The sequence below is a fragment of the Pelophylax lessonae genome (assembly GCF_965119305.1).
Source record: "Pelophylax lessonae genome assembly, chromosome: 7".
NCBI lineage: Eukaryota > Metazoa > Chordata > Amphibia > Anura > Ranidae > Pelophylax > Pelophylax lessonae.
The window spans coordinates 259,984,927-260,006,302 of NC_138774.1; the positions used below are offsets into that span (position 1 = coordinate 259,984,927).

The window sequence follows — 21,376 nt, forward strand, 5'->3', positions numbered from 1 at the left end:
TGTGTTATACTTGCAGAGCTGGAGCAGAGTGGTGCAAGCATGCTGTGTGCACTCCTGCACCCAGCCGCCAAAAGTACACCTCAGTCACTTCCCTGTCAGGCAGAGTGATCTCCGCCCGGCAGGTGCTTCCTAGTCCCGGCCCGGCGTGATGTCATTCAGAGGTCGGGAGGCGGGAAGAAAGGACTGAGGAGATTGCTTCTGCTAAGACCTGCGAGGAGAGAGTAAAGCCCTGTGCAACAGTGCAAGTGAGTTTGCAGAGGCTAATACACCTTCCCTAAGGCACTGTTGTGTCAGTGTCTTAGCTGTGTGAACTGGCTGAAGTGATTAACTCATTGGGGGGGAGGGGTTAATTTACAATGCTGCTTGTAATATGCAGCATGGAGGGGGTTAATGTACTGCCACTGGCCACTGATGCTTTAGTGACCAGTGGCAGTTAAGTAACCCCTTTGTGCTGCATCAGTGGTAGTGGCATCATCAGTGTTAATTAACCCCTTTGTTCTGCATTAGTGACAGTGGTACCAGTGTCAGTGTTAATTAACCCCTGTATTGTGCAGCATGAAATGGTTTATAAACACTGACACTGGTGCCACTAATGCAGCACTAAGGAGTTAATAAATTCCACTAGTCACTAATGCATCAGTGTCCAGTGGTGTATTTTATTTTTGTGCTGCCCTAGGCAAGACTTAAATCTGGCACCCCCCATCTAAATTTGTCCCACCCCAGCCGCAGTACACTGTTCTTGTCTCAGGGTCTAATGAGGAAGCCACAGCTGTTCTCAGTGAATGGCTGTGGCTTCCTCATCAGACCCTGAGACATGAGGGCAGAGAATGGGGTCAGTGGGACATAGGACGGGGTCAGCAGGGCAAAGAATGTGGTGGCACTGGTAAGCACTGATCAGGAGCAATGATTAAGCTGGACTGATATGCAGCACTAGTAGGCAGCACTGATGGGCACTGATAGGCGGCACTGATAAGGCAGCACTGATGGGCACTTATAGGCTGCACTGATTGGCACTGATCAAGCTGCACTGATGGGCACTGATGAGGCTGAGCTTATATGCACTGGTGAGGCTGCATTGATGGGCACTGATCAGGCTACACTGATAAGCAGGGGTGGGCACTGGTGGCGCTGCATTGATGGGCACTGATGAGGCTGCATTGATGGGAACTGATGAGGCTGCACTGGTGGGTACTGATGAAGCTGAGCTGATGGACACTGGTGAGGCTGCATTGATGGGCATTGATCAGGTTGCATTGATGGGCACTGGTGAGGCTGCACTGATTGGCACTGGTGAGGCTGCACTGATGGACATTGATCCGACTGCATTTATGGGCACTGGTGAGGCTGCATTGATGGGAACTGATCAGGCTGCATTGATGGGCACTGATAAGGCTGCACTGGTGAGGCTGCATTGATGGGCACTGGTGAGGCTGCATTTATGGGCACTGGTCAAGTTGCATTGATGGGCACTGGTGAGGCTGCATTGATGGGCACTGGTGAGGCTGCACTAATGCATTATTTTTGTTTAACCTCCTTTGTTGCTATTAACATTACATTATGTTACCACATTGTACTGTATCATATTTGTCTTGCTTCATAACATCAATATCCGTTATAAACCAGGTGAGCATAGATGGTGAGCTGATTCGGTGGTTCAATGGGCCACTTGACTGGACTTGCCCCCCCAAGCCCAAGGCTGCCAGGGGATCGGCGGATTCTGTCCTCTCTGCTGCCGTCTGCTGTGAAAATGTGGGGGCAGAGATGAGGGAGATGCAGCAGCTGCAGGAGAGTTGCAAGGACACATGAAATGGCCTGGAAGGCCGGATTCGGCCCGCGGATCTTGTGTTTGACACCTGTGCTGTTGAGCAATGTTTCTCAAGCCTTTTTCAGACAAGACACCCTTTAAAATGATGGACAATCTTGAACCACCCTCCAAAATTATGGACAGTCTTGAGGCACCCTATTTTAAAATGTAAAAACTATTTTAATTTTTGGCCACAGAGGACAGGGAAAAGGAGGAAGTGTTAAATAATTTCTTCTTTCAGTCTTCACAAAATAATCGGGGGGCTACACTAACCCAGCTTGTAATTCTAAACTAAATAATACACCTCAGGAAGTACCCCCATGGCTAACAGAAGATAGACTTAGAACTAAACTAGAGAAACTTAACATAAATAAATCACCGGGACCGGATGGCTTGCACCCGAGGGTTCTTAAAGAGCTCAGCCAGGTGATTGCCAGACCATTATTCTTGATCTTTAAGGATAGTCTACTGATGGGTATGGTGCCAGCTGATTGGAAAAAAGCCAATGTGGTACCAATATTTAAAAAAGGGCCGAGATATATCCCGGGTAACTATAGGCTGGTCAGCCAAACATCAGTAGTCTGCAAGATTTTGGAGGGGATGTTAAGAGACGATATACAAGACTTTAGTAATGAAAATGGTATTATTAGTAGTAATCAGCATGGATTCATGAAAAATCGTTCTTGCCAAACCAATCTATTAACCTTCTACGATGAAGTGAGCTACCACCTAGATAAAGGTAAGCCTGTGGATGTGGTGTATCTGGACTTTGCAAATGACACCGTTCCCCACAAACACTTACTGTACAAACTAAGGAATGTAGGTATGGACCATAGGGTGAGTACCTGGATAGAGAACTGGCTCCAGGGGAGAGTCCAGAGGGTGGTGATTAATGGGGAGTACTCGGATTGGGCGGGTGTGGAAAGTGGGGTCCCCCAAGGTTCTGTCCTGGGACCAATCCTGTTTAATTTATTCATAAATGATCTAGAGGAAGGGATATCGAGTACAATCTCAGTATTTGCGGATGATACTAAACTAAGCATGCCAATATCTTCGATACAGGATGTGGAAACCTTACAAGCGGACCTGAACAAAATAATGTTGAGAAATTTAAAGTAATGCACTTGGGCGTCAGAAACACGAAAGCAAGCTACTCACTAGGGGGGAAACCTCTGGGGGAATCTAAGATGTAAAAGGACCTGGGGGTTCTGGTGGACAACAGGCTTGGCAGTGGCATGCAATGCCAAGCTGCTGCAAGCAAAGCCAACAGAATACTGGCATGTATAAAAAAGGGGATTCACTCCAGAAATAAATAAATTATTCTACCACTCTACAAGACTCTGGTCCGGCCACATCTGGAGTATGCTGTCCAGTTCTGGGCACTGGTCCTCAGGAAGGACGTGCTGGAACTGGAGAGAGTCCAGAGAAGGGTAACAAAAATAATTAGGGGAATGGAGAGCATTGGCTATGAGGATAGACTACAAGAACTGAACTTATTCCCTCTGGAGAAGAGACGATTGAGGGGGGATATGATATCCATGTACAAATACTGTACTGGCGACACTAGCATAAGGAACAAACTTTTTAGAGAAAGGAAATACAATAAGACACGTGGCCACTCACTAAAACTAGAGGAAAAATGGTTTAACCTTAAAATACGTAAGGGGTTCTTCACTGTCAGAGCAGTAAGGATGTGGAATTCTCTTCCACAAGCAGTGGTATCAACAGGGAGCATCGATAGTTTAAAAAAAAATGATTAGATGGGCACCTTAAAGACCACAACATACAGGGGTATACAATGTACGGTTAACAACAAACACACACACACATCATAGGTTGAACTGGATGGACTGATGTCTTTTTTCAACCTCACAAACTATGTAACTAATAGCTAAGGAATCAACATCCGCCAACGTAGGACACCCAATGTTATGCAATTTGCTCAATCCTGTACTCTGCTCTACATGATAAATGGTTAATTATTGAAGTTAAATAGTCATACTGTTAATATTGCTAACATCATCTTGCAATAACAACTAGAGTTTTCCACAAGATAATTTCATATATGTGACATTGTTCATGTCATTTAATGGAGAGGAACGTGCCATTAACCGGGAAAGATAATTATTCTAATCAATCCTATATTGAGTATTGAGTCATCCTATTTTAATTTCTCCCTTTATATGCCATTATATTGACTTTATGAAAATCTTTGAATCACTTATATCATAGATTCTACTGTATGTGTGGATTATTTTTTTTTATGTGTACCATTCAACTCCTTGTAATACCGTTACAAACCAAGGGGAGCTTTCCTGAAGAAACACCCTCATATTGATTCATTGCAGGATTTGTACAAGCACATTGTTTATATTTGTTCACAATTCCATTCTATAGAGTTCTCTATAGCGTTTCCCAGAATAAGGTGAGATGATATACAACCTTGACCACATCACACTTATTCTGATTGATCCATTTTGTTTTGGTCCAAGGAACATACATTCCAGCCGACCTTGGTAGTTTAACTTTAGTCTCATTTTATTTTGACATCTTCAGAAGCATTGGCCTAAATTAATCACTGACAGATTGTACCCTATCACACTATACATTAAACCTCATTACTTGCTCAAAAAGTAAAAAAGAAAAGGTCACCTTTGATGCATGTTTCCCTACTTTGTCTTCTAGAGCTATAGCTCTTATTGCTCATATTCCCTCAATCTAAGCAATAAGTATATCTCCTTAGAAAGGTTTGACGGGTTTTGGGTCTTAGTTACTTACTCTCACCCTTTATATACCCATTCCATCTCAGCCCTCCAGTCCCTTCCTTAACCCCTCTTCTCCCCCACCTCTTTTTTTTTTTTCCTCTCCTCTCACATCATGGCGATTTCTCGCTCTGACCACAACACCACCCCCATCAAGATAGTCTCACTGAATGCCAAGGGATTGAAACAAACTTGGAGACTTGACTCGTCTCTACTTTTGCACCCTACCAATTCTGATATTATTAAGAAACAGATTGTGGACCTTTTTGAATTAAATGACACACCAGATGTGAGCCCTACCTCCCAATGGGAAGCCCACAAATGTGTAATACACAGTATTTTGCTCAAACAAGCTGCTACTAGGAAAAGACTTAACCAAAAAAATTTATTGACCTGCTCACCCGAGCAAAAACATTGGAAAGACACAAACTTTCTAACAAGCAAAAACACTTAGCTGAACTTGAACACATTAGGAATTTGCTTAAAGAGGAACTAGGTCGTAAAGTTAAAAAACGATTTATACTGTCACAAAAACTTTTTTACGAGTTCAGCAATAAAAGTGGAAAATTTCTAGCTAGAGCTTTAGCTTCCAAAAGAGCACACAACACAATTCATTCACTAACCACTCTGGCGGGACAAAAACTGCACGCAAACAAAGACATTGCTCAAATCTATACACAATACTATTCTGGCCTCTATAATTTGCATCCTGAACAAAGACCTCCATCAGAAATCAGACCCAGAAAAGAAATCATTGAAGACTTCCTGAAAAAGAACGGTTTCAAACCTCTCCCCCAAAGACAAGCCTCACTAATAGATGGTCCATTGACACAGGAGGAATTTCAGACGGCCCTCAAACATATGAAAGCAAGGAAGAGCCCTGGCCCGGATGGCTTTTCATTAGCCTACTATTAAACCTTTTCCAAGCAACTGATTGAACCTTTCCTCAAAACTTTCAACAGCTTATCATCACATGACTCACAACACTCTAGACTATTAGAAGCCCATATATCTGTTATTCCCAAACCAGGGAAAGACCCCTCTAAAGCTAATAACTGTCGCCCAATCTCACTACTGAATGTAGATTTAAAAATTCTCGCAAAAATCCTGGCCTCTTGCCTGATCACCTTTATACCTGCCCTCATTAATAATGACCAAGTTGATTTCATCCCAGGTAGGGAAGCCAGGGACAATACTGTAAAAGCAATAAATATACATCACCTGATCACTTCGTCCAAACAAGCCGGTTTTCTTCTCTTTTTAGATGCCAAGAAGGCGTTTGACAGGCTTGCATGGAATTATCTTGAAGCGGTTTTCCACTCCATTGGGTTGGGAGACAGATTAACCAACTTAATCTTATCTCTATACGTGAACCCCTCTGCCAAAGTGCGGATTAATGGCACCCTGTCAGACGCCTTCTCTATACAAAATGGCAAGCATCAGGGGTGCCCACTTCCCTCTATTATTTATACTTACGTTAGAACCCCTACTAACCAGTAACCGTCAAAACCCCAACATCACCGGGGTAACGGCAGATGCTAAACAATTTAATATTGTGGCCTACGCAGACGATATTTTGCTTTTTCTCACTAACCCCCTAATCTCTCTTCCCAACCTGCAAAAAGAATTAAAGCTATTCCAATACATTGCAAACTTCAAGATTAATTAAATTAAATCTGAAGCGCTAAATATATCTCTGTCCAAAGCTCAGATTGAGCAATGCAAACGATCCTTCCCCTTTATATAGAAAAATGAGGCTATAACGTATCTGGGTATTCAAATTCCATCCGATCTTCAAGATTTATATCCTAGAAATCATTTACCAACATTACAAATCATCTTGCAAGATCCTAAAAATGGCATAAAGCACACTTCTCTTGGTTTGGCCGGGCAGCCATTATTAAAATGAACATTTTACTGCGTATTCTCTATATACTCCAAACATTGCCTATTCAGGTCCCTTCAGTGTTCTTTCTTTCTCTCAAGAAAGCCTTTAGAACCTTTATCTGGCAACACAAATATCCACGCATCAAATTCTCCCTTTTATCAAGACCCAAAGCTAAGGGAGGTATGGGTATCCTGGACATTTTCTATTACTATAAGGCATCTCATCTCCAGCACATAGTTGATTGGCAAACACAACAACACAAAAAAGATTGGGTATAATTAGAAAATTATTTTTCATCTACTCCTATTCAGTGTACCCCTTGGACAGGCACCTCTGGTTTCAAACAGGAGCTCAAACAACATCCATTATTCAGCCCACCTCTACATTGCTTTTATAGCACTAACACTAAACATCAACTGAGACAGATTCCAGGCCTACTGTCCCCGATCCTACATAATCCTGACTTTCCTCCTGGACTGTCTCAGCACTCTCTATATCGAAATGAGATTGGAATAGGTTTACGTGTCTTCCATTTACTCAATGAGGGCAAACGCCCAAGTTTTGATGTACTTAAAAAACACCTAAATAATCCTTCATTATCACCCTGGGAATACTTGCAATTGCACCATTATATTATACTTCTCCTCAAAAAACGAAACAAGTGTCTCCCACTATCACCATTTGAACAATTATGTATTAACCAGTGCCCTCAACAACACCTACTTTCAAAAATGCATAGCCTACTCTGGTCGGCTTGTTCCACTCACGCTGGGAAAATATGCGATGACTGGGCACAAGGAATGAATATTGAGATCAATGAGGAACAATGGGGTAGAATCTTTCACAGAGTCCATAAAGGCTCCATAAACGTATCAATTCAGGAAAACAATTACAAGATCCTAACTAGATGGTATTGCACCCCATACCTTTTAAGTAAATTTAATAAGGGCATCTTGGATCAATGCTGGCGGTGTAAACAATCTCATGCTGACATTTTGCACATTTGGTGGTTGTGTCCCAAGATTTCAGCTTTCTGTAATATGATCCTCAATCGCATTACGCAAATAACTTCTTATGTGTTCGATTTTCACCCTGCACAGTTCTTGCTCCATCATCAACAACACTCCTGGCTATTATACCACAAATCATTACCGATGGTTATGATAAATGCTGCCAATCTCTGCATACCCAGATTGTGGGGAACTCCCAACACCCCATCCATCTCTGAATGGTTTAAACAGATAGACAAGATTGCCAAGATGGAGGAACTAATTTCTACAGCACATGATAATCAAGATACAATCATCAATACTTGGTATGATTGGATTAACTTACGCTCGTCTGAAGAATACCTAAAATATATGACCCGTAATTAAAGATAAACAAACACTTGAGACATTTCTTTATATCCATATTATCGTCTTCAGCCTCTTGCGTAAAGTGAACACTGAGGAGAATTTAATATTTATCCCCCCCCCCCTTTTTTTTTTTTTTACATTTTCTTTCATCCCTGTACCTCCCCCCTTTCCCCGGGATTTGTGCTGGATGCAGATCCTTTCCACACTACCTAACATAACTAGCTGTCCATACCCTTCTAATATTTGCCAGCTTCCTCATATGCAGATAAAACATCACCCTATTAATAAGGGGCCACTGAACTTGAGATGTGATATATCTCTCAGTCAGGACTGTCATGATCTCTTAGTTAATGTAACAAATATTATAGATATATGTCTATTCACAGTCCATATCAACTAAATCAGTTATACTGTATGTAGTCATAATATGTTTTGACGCAATACTCATAATATTCAATTATCTCTTTGTGAACTACTTTACTTTGATAAATGCAATTTATCTCTGTTGAAACATTGTTGTTACACTAGAATGTGCTTGTTATGATTGGCGATTATTGTATTCTGCTTTAACTTGTTTCATCAATAAAAACTTTTGGGAAAAAAAAAAAAAAAAAAATATATATATATATATATATATATATATATATATATATATATATATATATATATATTACAATTTGGCCACACATTATACAATTTTCTTTTCCTTCCAAAACAAATACACTTTTGCAAACTGGTACTGACCAGTATTTCAATGTTCCTCTTCTCCCTCATGTTTTTCTCCATCAATTAGCTAATGAGACCCCAAAGCTGATGGAGAGGGGCAAGGGAGGGCCAAACAAGGATGATATGCAGGCAACTGACATCCGCCTTATCAATTGATGATGTCATTGGTTGTTAGGAGGTTGGCAGCTAGAAGGTTCTAATGGTGTACAATAATAACCTGTGGCTTTGGGCTTTGAGTAACTTAGTGCCGGTTCACACTAGGTCGCTCCGACTTAGAGGGCGACCTGTGAAGTCGCGTGCAGCGCGACTTCGGCGCAACTTGCACGGACTTCATAAAATGAATGTCTATGCAAGTCGCCTCCAGGTCGCCCCGAAGTAGTACAGGACCCTTTTTCTTAGTCGGAGCTCCTATTAGAACAGCTCCTGTACTACACAATGGGAGCGTGAATGCGGTCTTAAAGGCAGGTTTCATCCACGCTATGGCTTGTTTACAATTCTGAGGCAATTTTTAGGCATGTTGCCAAGGCACACTTGAAGAAACCTCAGGGCACCCCAGGGTGGTTTTGGCTAGCTCACTAGATTGCTTTAAAAAAAGGCCTGGATTCTTTCCTGGGTGTACATAATATAAGTGGGTACTAATATTTATAGGTAAAGTTGATCCAGGGAATATCCGATTGCCTCTCAGGGGATCAGGAAGGAATTTTTTTTCCCCTGCTGTAGTAAATTGGATCATGCTTTGCTGATTTTTTTTCGCCTTCCTCTGGATCAACTGCAGGTATAGGATTGTGTATATGGGATTGTATGGTTGGGTTTTCATTACTGTTTTTTTTTTTATTGGTTGAGCCAGATGGACTTTGTGTCTTTTTCCAACCTGACTAACTATGTATCCCTGGTTGAAAAAGACTGCTGTGGAGCACCATTCCCCAACACTCCTCTTACCTTGATATTCTGACTGATTGCTTCTGACGCTGAAATGGTAATATTGCCTTTTACATCTTTTACATACCTATAGCCTGATCTAAAGATATACAGTAATCCAATACTAGGATGTTTTTGAAAACCACCAGTTCTTTAATCTGATTTAGACCTATGAATGTAATAGGAAATTCAGAAAAAGCTTTAGGAAATGCTGACCCTTCAGGTAGTCTCTGGAATATAGAAAGAGGGCGTTAAACTTAGATTCAGTAAGGGTCCTTTCACACGGGTGATCCGATCCGATCCGCCTGTCAGTTTTTAAGGCGGACCTGATCGGATGCTCCATGCATCCCTATGGGGCAACAGATGTCAGCGGTGACATCTCCGCTGACACCCGCTGCTCTCCGATCCCATCCTGTCCGTGAAACCCTATTTTCCATCCGTCTGGAGGATCGGATCGGATGGGATCGGATGAGAACAGACAGGTGGTCCGTTCTCATCCGATCTCCCCATAGAGGACATCGGGGATCTGACAGCTCCTTCTCTGCACACAGAGCGGAGACGGAGCTGTCATCCTCCTGCTCAGCGAGGATCGGCGGTTTGATCCCCTGCCTAGCAGAACGGACTCCGTTGGCGGTTGCGCCCGTGTGAAAGGACCCTAAGGGTATTTTAACCACTTAAACCCCGGAGGATTTGGCTGCTAAAAGACCAGGGGGTTTTTTGCGATTTTTTACTGCGTGACTTTAACGGACAATTGCGCGGTCGTGCGACGCTGTACCTAAACGAATTTGACGTCCTTTTTTTCCCACAAACAAAGCTTTCTTTTGGTGGTATTTGATCACCTGTGCGATTTTTTGATCATGCGCTATAAACAAAAAAAGAGCGTCAATTTTGCAAAAATAACAATATTTTTCTCATTTTTTTATATGAAATTCCCCAAAAAAAAAAATGTAAAAATCAAAATTTTTTAACATTTTCGGCCAATTTGTTTTATGCTACATATGTTTGGTAAAAAAAAAATCGCAAAAAGCGTATTTTGATTGGTTTGCGCAAAAGTTATCGCGTTTACTAACAAAGGGAAAGATTTTTGTCATTTTTGGTGTTTTTTTTTTAACGCGTAATGGCGGCGGTACTGCGAAATTGCGGCGGACAGATCGGACCCTTGACTGACATTTTTGACACTTTTGGGGGTACCAGTGACATTACTGCAGTAATCAGTGCTATACATATGCACTGTTACTGCAAAAATGACACTGGCAGGAAGGGGTTAACTGTATTGGAGAGGGAGGGGTTAAGTGTGTCCTAGGGGCGTGATTCTAACTGTATAGGGACATGGCTATTGGTGTAAAAACAAAGATCAACGGTCCTACATAGTAGAATCGTCTGATCTTCATTTTTACACCAGGGAGAATGACGGGCGGCTTGTTTACATCAGCCGCCTGCCTTTCTCCCTTCACCGGAGCGATCGTAGTGTGACCGGCGGACATCGGGTCCGCCGGTCACACGCACTGACTTGTCCGGGGTGGGCGCGCGCCCGCCCGCAATTGGCTCTCAAGTCAGTGACAGGCGAGTGACGTATCCATACGTCACTCTGCCTGGCCGGGGCTGACCGCCGCAGTATATAGTCGTGCGGCGGTCGGCAACCGGTTAAAGAAATTTTAGCTCTTCTGCAGTACTTACTTAACAGCATTAGTAAATCAGTGAATGCTTTCACTTGTCTGATTGCTCTACATCTTTTTTTATATTTATTTATATTTAAATAAAGCTAATCTTATTCACGCAACTTTCTAAAAACAAATATACATAAACCTACATACCTACCTAAAAGAATACATAGAACCATAATTGAATTAATTTCCCTGGCTTTAAATGGCTACAAAATGGTAACATTTTCTATATAATAACAGCCCCTAAAAACATTGACATTTGAGTCAATACCAGTAAACTTTGTATACATGACACGCATGTAGCAATTCCCGGAGGGCTATTTTGTACGTTCGCTGTTATTCTGGGGAAAGCTGGCACACACATTTTGCAGTTTTCTGCTTATACCGGTTCAAGTGTGCTCAGTTCAGGAGCAAACATTTACAGATGAGTTAGCAGATGTCTGTAAACTAGGCACGCTTGCAGTGATAATTGCTCCTACCTCTTCCAGAGTGTTCATCTGTGACACAACTTTGTTGATGTAGGAATGTACTTTCATCAGATCCATGCTATACAATGTTCCTTCCAATAAGTCAACCATAGACTGCAGCTAAAAAAAAAAAAAAAAGTACAAATAAATATATTCGTAAACATAAACATATTCATAAACATTCTACAAAGACAACTCAATAGTAGCTTCTTTTTTCTGATTAATGCAATATAAAGTGACCAGCTAACTTTTTATATGTTTATAGCAAAAATGTGCTGCATCTGTACAAAGTATGGTCACTAATGCCTCGTTTCCACTGAGTGGTACGGTACGGTTCGGTTCGGTACGGTACGGTTCAGAACAGTACACCTTGCGTTTCCACTGCCAATAGTACCCTTTCATGATAGGCGTGGTGTAGCCGGAAAGCTGTGATGGACGATTCTCTGTCAACCAATCAAAGTTCTACAGAGTGTAGCTCCACCCTGTTGGTACGGTACTAATGTGCTTGGTACCCCCAACTAAAGGGTACCAAAAAAGTGGTAAGGTACGGTTCGGAATTTGGGTACCATTCACAATGGAAACGGCAAAAATTGCTTACCGTACCGAACCGTACCGTACTATAACGCTCAGTGGAAACGAGCCATAAGTATCTCTGGTTTAACCACTTCAGCTCCGGAAGGTTTTACCCTTAGTGCCGGTTCACACTAGTACGACTTGTCAGGCGACTTGGTCAGCCTGACAAGTCGTGCACCGTCGCGGTCCATTGTGTGGTACAGGAACGGTTCTAATAGGAGCGACACAAGTCGCTCCGACTTAGAAAAAGGGTCCTATACTACTTTGGGGCGACCTGGAGCGACTTGCATAGACATTAATTTTATGAAGTCCTTGCAAGTCGCGCCGAAGTCGCGGTGCACGCGACTTAGCAGGTCGCCCCCTAAGTCGGATCGCCATAGTGTGAACCGACACCTTAAGACCAGGCTGTTTTTTTTTTTTTTTTGCGATGCGCACTGCATTACTTTAACTGACAATTACACGGCCGTGCGATGCTGTACCCAAATAAAATTGTTATTATTTCCTTTTTTTCCCCACAAATATAGCTTTCTTTTGGTGGTATTCTGCTACATTGTGTATTCTGCTACATTTGTGGTAAAAAAAATTTTATGGAATTTTTATTTATTTCTTTTTTTTTTACTAGTAATGGCGTCGATCAGCGATTTTTAGAGGGACTACGATATTGCGGTGGACAAACCAGACACCTAACTGACACTTTTGACACTTTTTGGGAACCAGAGACACTAATACAGTGATCATTTGAACAGTACAAAAAGGATGCACTGTCACTGCACTAATGACACTGGCAGGGATGGGGTTAGATTAGCAGGAACATCTTCATCTTATCCTCTTGCAGAATGGCGATCTGCCTTTCTTACATAGGCAGATTGCTGTTCTACCTCTCCTGGGGATGATCGTGGGTGGTCGGCAGACATCGGGTCTGCCAGACCCACTGATTGACATCTCTGCTAGCCAATCACAGCGCAATGGCACCATCTAGTGGCTATTGAATGAAACGACATACAGGTACGTAGTTTTGTGCAATAGCACCACACTGCCACAGTAAATACACGGCGGCTGGTCGGCAAGTGGTTAAAATGAATGTTTAACCACTTGCCGACCGCTCACGCTGCTGCTACTGCCGACCTACTTCGCTGGATTCCTCACGCTGTGATCACCGCCGCTCTTCCCCGATCCTCGTGGGAAAGAATGAGGAAATCCGCCCGCTTGTGTGACAGGCAGGGAACCTGCAATCTGTGTCTGTGTCACATAATCCCCTCCCCCCACACATCAGTAAGCATGAGGCACACATTTAACCCCTTGATCACCAACAGTGTTAACCCCTTCCCTGCCAGTGTCATTTTTACAGTAACAGTGCATATGTATAGCACAGATTACTGTAGTAATGTCCCTGGTCCTCCCAAAAGTGTCAAAAATGTCAGTCAGGGGTCCGATCTGTCCGCCACAATGTCGCAGTCCCGCAAAAAAAAATTGCAGATCGCTGCCATTACTAGTAAAAAAAAAACAATAAAAATGACAAATATTTCCTGTAGTTAGTAAACGCAATAACTTTTGCACAAACCATTCAAAATACGCTTAGTCCCCATTCACACTAGCGCGACTTGTCAGGCGACTTGGTAGCCTGAAAGTCGCGGTGGGTCGCCTGTCATAGATTAGCACAGGACCCGTTCTAATAGGAGCGACACAAGTCGCTCCGACTTAGAGAAAGGGTCCTGTACTACTTTGGGGCGCCCTAGAGGCGACCTGCATTGACTTCAATGATACGAAGTCCTTGCATGTCGCGCCGAGGTCGCGGTGCACAGCACAGGTCGCCCCAGCAAGTAGCGTCGCCCCTGTGTGAACGGGGTCTTATTGTGATTTTTTTTACCAAAAATATGTAGCAGAAAACAAATTGGCCTAAAATGTTAAAAAATGTTGATTTATAAAAAATTTTTGGGGAATGTTATATATCAGAATGTGAAAAATATTGTTTTTTTTTTTTCAAAATTGTCGCTCTTTTTTTCAAAAATGAAAAATCACGGAGGTGATCAAATACCACCAAAAGAAAGCTCTAATTGTGGGGGAAAAAAAGGACATAAATCTAATTTGGGTACAGCGTCGCATGACTGCGCAATTGTCCGTTAGTAACGCAGTGCAGAATCGCAAAATATAGCCTGGTCAGGAATGAGGTAAAATCTTCCGGTCTTAAAGTGGTTAAAAATACGCTCATTAACCACTTAAGCCCCGGAGGATTTGGCTGCTAAAAGACCAGGGGGTTTTTTGCGATTTTTTACTGCGTGACTTTAACAGACAATTGCGCGGTCGTGCGATGCTGTACCTAAACGAATTTTACGTCCTTTTTTTCCCACAAACAGAGATTTCTTTTGGTGGTATTTGATCACCTGTGCGATTTTTTGATCATGCGCTATAAACAAAAAAAGAGCGTCAATTTTGTAAAGATAACAATATTTTTCACATTTTGTTATATGAAATTCCCCAAAAAAAAATGTAAAAATCAAACTTTTTTAACATTTTCAGCCAATTTGTTTTATGCTACATATGTTTGGTAAAAAAAAATCGCAAAAAGCGTATTTTGATTGGTTTGCGCAAAAGTTATTGCGTTTACTAACAAAGGGAAAGATTTTTGTCATTTTTGGTGTTTTTTTTTTAACGCGTAATGGCGGCGGTACTGCGACATTGCGGCGGACAGATCGGACCCTTGACTGACATTTTTGACACTTTTGGGGGTACCAGTGACATTACTGCAGTAATCAGTGCTATACATATGCACTGTTACTGCAAAAATTGCACTGGCAGGGAAGGGGTTAACTGTATTGGAGAGGGAGGGGTTAAGTGTGTCCTAGGGGCGTGATTCTAACTGTATAGGGACATGGCTATTGGTGTAAAAACAAAGATCAACGGTCCTACATAGTTGAACCATCTGATCTTCAGTTTTACACCAGGGAGAATGACGGGTGGCTTGTTTACATAAGCCGCTCCGCCTTTCTCCCTTCACCGGAGCGATCGTAGTGTGACCGGTGGACATCAGGTCCGCCGGTCACGCACTCTGCCTGGCCAGGGCTGACCGCCACAGTATATAGTCGTGCGGCGGTCGGCAACCGGTTAAGAATTTTTTTTTGTCAAAGACATGTAGCTAAATACATTTTGGCATAAATATATGACAAACATTGAATATATTGGATTGACTATATATATCACCTTATTCAGGTCATTTCCTCTGCATTACTCTGCTGTACATACTATTGACTGTTAATTCCTCAGCATTCCTCTCCTTCACATACTACCCAGTGTCATATCCTCAGCATTACTCTCATGTACATAGTATCCACTGTTATATCCTCGGCATTCCTCTCCTACACATAATACCTACTGTCATATCCTCAGAATCCCTCCCCTATACATATTACTCACTGTCATATCCTCAGCATTCCTCTCCTGCACATACTACCCATTGTTATGTCCTCAGCATTCCTCTCCTGCACATACTACCCACTGTTATGTCCTCAGCATTCCTCTCCTGTACATACTACCCATTGTTATGTCCTCAGCATTCCTCTCCTGTACATACTTTTCACTGTTATATCCTCAGAATCCCTCCCCTATACATACTACCCACTGTCATGTCCTCAGCATTCCTCTCCTGCAAGCACTACCCACTGTCACATCCTCAGGGTTACACTCCTGTACATACTATCCACACTGTTATATCTTCAGCATTCCTCTCATGTTCATACCATTCACTGTCATCCTCAGAATCCCTCCCCTATACATACTACCCACTGTTATATCCCCAGCATTCCTCTCCTTTACATACTACTCACTGTCATATCCTCAGCGTTACTCTCCTGCAAACACTACCCAGTGCCATATCCTCAGCATTCTTCTCCTGCACATACTACCCATTGTTACGTCCTCAGCATTCCTCTCCTGTACATACTTTTCACTGTTATATCCTCAGCATTCTTCTCCTGCACATACTACCCATTGTTACGTCCTCAGAATCCCTCCCCTATACATACTATTCACTGTTATATCCTCAGCATTCCTTTCCTGCACATACTACTCACTGTCATATCTTAAGCGTTCCTCTCCTGCAAATACTACCCACTGTCATGTCCTCAGCATTTCTCTCCTGTACATACTACTCACTGTCATATCCTCAGCATTACTCTACTGCACATACTACTCACTGTCATATCCTCAGCGTTACTCTCCTGCACATACTACTCACTGTCATATCCTCAGCATTACTCTCCTGCACATACTACCCACTGTCATATCCTCAGCATTCCTCTCCTGCAAGCATTACTCACTGTCATATCCTCAGCATTACTCTCCTGCACATACTACTCACTGTCATATCCTCAGCATTACTCTCCTGCACATACTACCCACTGTTATATCCTCAGCATTACTCTCCTGCACATACTACTCACTGTCATATCCTCAGCATTCCTCTCCTGCAAGCATTACTCACTGTCATATCCTCAGCAATACTCTCCTGCACATACTACCCACTGCCATATCCCTACCATTTCTCTCCTGTACATACTATTCACTGTTATATCCTCAGCATTCCTCTCCTGCAAATACTACCCACTGTAATATCCCCAGCATTCCTTTCTTGCACATACTACTCACTGTAATATCCCCAGCATTCCTTTCTTGCACATACTACTCACTGTCAAATCCTCAGCATTCCTCTCCTACACAAACTACCCACTGCTGTACCCTATATATGCACCAACCTTCTGCGCTTCTCTTCTGCTCCTGCTCTCCTGCTAATATACCCTCTGTACTCCTCTTCTTCCCAATGCCATACCCTACATATTCCTTTACATACAGCCCACTTCCAACCTTCTGGCCTTCTCTCCTGGAAATAATGTCCGCTATCATACCCTCTTTGCTCCTCTACTACACATACTACCCACTGTCATATCCTCAGCAATCCTTCCCTGGACATACTGCAAACTACTCACAGAGACTATGTTGCAGCACAGTAGCTAATTGGTCAGCACGTCCACCTGACAGCACTAGGTTTGTCAGTTTGAATCCCAACCACGGCGCTATCTGCATGGAGTTTGCATGTTCTCACTATGACTGTGTAGGTTTCCTCCCCCTCTTCAAAGACATGCTGGTAGGTTAACTAATTTCTGTCTAAGTTGGCCTTAGTATGTCTGTAAGTTATTTTATTGTAAGTTTCTTGAGGGCAGACTGATATGAATGTCCAATATGCTGTAGTTCTATATGATAGTGCTGACTACTATTTTCCTCCAGTCCCCACTGAACAGTAACAGTCTACCCCCTATCTTTTTAGTGCATCACAGGTTCCAGCACAGGCACTGATGTGGCCATGTGAAGAAGAAAAGATCCTCTCTTATGTATTTTTCCAGCTCACAACATTTAGTGAGAGCCTGTGACATTTACCACACTTTGATTTCAAAGGCTTCTTTGTGGAGTCCAAACATTAGTCAGTTATTACTATGTAGAGGAATTCATCAGTGTGCTAAGTGTAACTGGATGTCACATTCATAATTTTGTCTGTTTTAGTGTTAGTACATTGAGGCTTGCCACGAAGAACTCTTGGCATTAAACAGTAAATCCACGTTCTGTTACTTACAGATAAATTGATGAACTCAAAAGGTACAATTGTATTTCTCTGGGTTCTGGTGATATACTCTCCCTACTATTATTTCAGTCTTGGCAACCTCTACTCTATAGTTTCACTGTATCTAACAAATATGAAGTTCCTATTGTAGAAGATGCCTAAAACTTTACTTGTATTCTAGTACAGAAAATCAGTGAACCAATAACAGAAGCAGGAAATTGCATTTTTTTTTGGGGGGGGGGGGGGGTTATGTACACTTGGTTGGCATGTTGCATTTATTTTTTTCTGACAGTTTTAGAAAATTACAGCAGCTTCAGATTGAAATGGAAAGATAATTTTTAATAACAATAAATTACAAAACGGCTTGTGTAGCAGTTTTTTATGCTATAAAGACACTCCCCACTTAATGGCCAAGTTCCATTTCTATGACTAGGTAATTAAGTGAATTGGTCACTTTTTGTTTACAAGTTAAAATCAGTATTTTTTGCTAGAAAATTACTTAGAACCCCCAAATATTTATATATATTGTAACGGAACTGCCGACCCACACTGTGTTTGTGGTCTTCTGTCAGTGTACGGCTTCCTTGCAGTCATGAACATATATACCAGATTTTCCCAGCCACCCTCATACAAAGCTAGCCAACAACTTAGCTTGTACTGGAATCACTCTTTATTGAACAGTCACACAGAATTTATATACAGCATGGACCTCCCCCTCCTGATCATATTACCAAACACAGGTCAGGGGTTCCCTGATTACATTATCATATGCAGATTAAATTGTATACAGAAACAGAAATAACCTGAACTAATCATCTAGCCATCTGGACAGAACAATGTAGGCTCATTAACAGTTAACAATGGGACAGGCAGACTTAAAGCTGAGTTCCGGTCTCAAAAACAAATTTTCACCATCCGCTTGCTTTTTTTTAACCTAAAAAAGAATTGGATAATTTAATTTTTTTTTTTTTATTTACTTTCCTTGTTTTTAAAGAAAATATACTTACCTTCCTTCCTCTTCCTCCCTCTGCGGCCGCTTGCATTGACTCCTGGGAGATGAGCGTCATCGCTCCCAGGAATCAATTCGCCTGCACCGGCCCTGCTCGTCACTTCCGGTGCAAGCGCATTATTCCCTGTTAAACAGCTTCTGGGCATGCCCAGACGTGCCTGCACCGGAAGTGATGAGCAGGGCCAGTGCAGGGCATTCTGGGACTCTGACAACACCAAAGAGGACACGGAAGAGGACGCTCCGGCTTCAGCTGCCCACACCTGAGATGGCAGCGCTGGACAAGACATTTTCAAGGTAAGGTTACTTCTAAAAGGTAAGTGAAACAGGGGACAGTTCAGAGGCTATCGTTGCTGAAATGCACTAGCCCTGACTGTCCCGGGGGTATTTTTTATCTAAAAAATGCTTTTCAGGGTGGAACTCCACTTTAGCAGAATCCAACAATACGGAGAGCCTGTCTGACATTGAAGTACAATACAGACCCCATTTGAAGCTATGCAAACCATTAAGTGTCTGTCTTTCACTCCCAGAGACGGTTACTGCCGTCACATATATTTTTTTTAGCAAAGACTCTGGAGAATAAAATTGAGGTTGTAGCAATATTTTTTGTCACACAGTATTTGTGCAGCGGTCTTTTAAACGCAATTTTTTGGGAAAAAATACATTTTACTGCATTTAAAAAACGAAACAGTAAAGATAGCCCAATTTTTTTCTAGAATGTGAAAGATAATGTTACACTGAGTAAATAGATAACTAACATGTCATGCTTCAAAATTGTGCACGCTCGTAGAATAGCGACAAACATTGGTACTTTAAAATCTCCATAGGCAACAGGTTACCAGTTTAGAGTTACATAGGAGTTATAGGACTAGAATTATTTCTCTTGCTCTAATGATCGTGGCGATACCTCCATGCCTCTTATCAGTTTGGTTGCCCTTCTCTGCACTTTCTCCAGTTCCCTGATTTCCTTTTTGAGAACTGGTGCCCAAAACAGAACTGCATATTCCAGAGGTCTTACTAATGATTTGTACAGGGGCAAAATGATATCTCTCTCTCTAGAGTCCATGCTTCTGTTAATTAGGGATGATCGAACTTTTGAAAAGTTCGGTTCGGCCAGAACATCCGAACTTCCCGAAAGTTCGGCCCGGATTTCAGAATCCCATTGAAATCAATGGGACCCGAACTTCGGTAATCAATAAACACCATTTTTAAGCCCTAAAACCCAATAAACGCCCCTAAAAAGTGCCCAGGGTTCTGGGTCATGCCCCATTAACTATTAATCACACAAAAAAAGTTCTTAAAAATTGTCATTTTTGATAAAAAAGCCAATTATTGAAAAAAAAAAAAAAAGAGAGATTTTTTGATTTTTACTTTGGATTTCGTATCTGGGGGGTCTAAAAGGTGTGCATGTGAGGTTTCAGCTCTGTAGCATGTCCAGAAAGATGAAAAAAAAAGATTGTTTGTATTAGAACACTTTCTTTCAGGACAGGTAGTTAGCTTCTCTCCCGGTTTAATAGAAGGCATTTTTTGGGGTTCTTTTCAGTCAGGAAAAACATCTGAACTTGTGTATAGTGGTACTGTGCACAAGTTCTGATGTTTTGCCTGCCTCCAAAAACCCCCAAAAAATGGCAGCAAAAACACACCTGGGCATTTTTTTTTTTTTTTGACGCTAGCGTTTTTTTTGGCATTTTTTTGGGTTCTTTTGAGGCAGACAAAACATCTGAACTTGTCTATAGTGGTATATATACACACATACTTATATGTTTATACACACCTAGACATATATAGGTGTGATAGTAGCAGAAATATATTACTGTAAATGATTTCATTAGCGCAAGCATTTATTTCTGCTACTATCACACCTATATATGTCTAGGGGTATATATTCAGACATATATGTGTATATATACCCCCTATACACATATTCAGATGTCATGTCTGACATCAAACATGTCCTCAAAAAAGCACTGACAGTGGCAGCCCCTGCAGCATAAAAAATGCTTGCTGGTGAGAAGCCATAATGGTGTTCCGAAGCTATTCAGAGAAATGATCATTTCTCTATTGCGGTCACCCTGACATGGAAGGGTTTGGTCACCCTGCCATGGCAGTCACTGTCAGTTCACCCTACACTACATTACGGTCACCCTGGTATGGAAGGGTTTGGTCAGTCGGTCAGCCTGCCATGGCAGTCAGTTTCCCCTACACTACATTACGGTCACCCTGGTATGGAAGGGTTTGGTCAGTCGGTCAGCCTGCCATGGCAGTCAGTTTCCCCTACACTACATTATGGTCACCCTGGTATGGAAGGGTTTGGTCAGCCTGCCATGGCAGTCAGTTTCCCCTACACTACATTACGGTCACCCTGGTATGGAAGGGTTTGGTCAGTCGGTCAGCCTGCCATGGCAGTCAGTTTCCCCTACACTACATTACGGTCACCCTGGCACTTCATACTTTCCCTACAGAAACTAATTTTTTGAAGCTAACTTAAGTGTAAAGGAGCACTCTAACTACACTAGATATCCCTTTCCTCACACTAAAAATAGCTAAATGACACTTTTAAAGTAAAATTAACAGAACTGCTTCCACTCTCTTCCATGTCCAG

At 42.1% G+C, this 21,376-nt stretch overlaps 1 protein-coding gene across 1 annotated transcript in view; it reads right to left on the reverse strand.

Annotated features, from left to right (window-relative positions):
* The window catches only part of OLFML2A (olfactomedin like 2A), a 367,694-nt gene that overhangs the window by 197,186 nt on the left and 149,132 nt on the right, over positions 1–21,376 (reverse strand). The window contains exon 3 of the mRNA XM_082262942.1: positions 11,600–11,707. Coding sequence (XP_082119068.1) covers positions 11,600–11,707 — 108 coding nt within the window. The remainder of the gene's footprint in view (positions 1–11,599; positions 11,708–21,376) is intronic.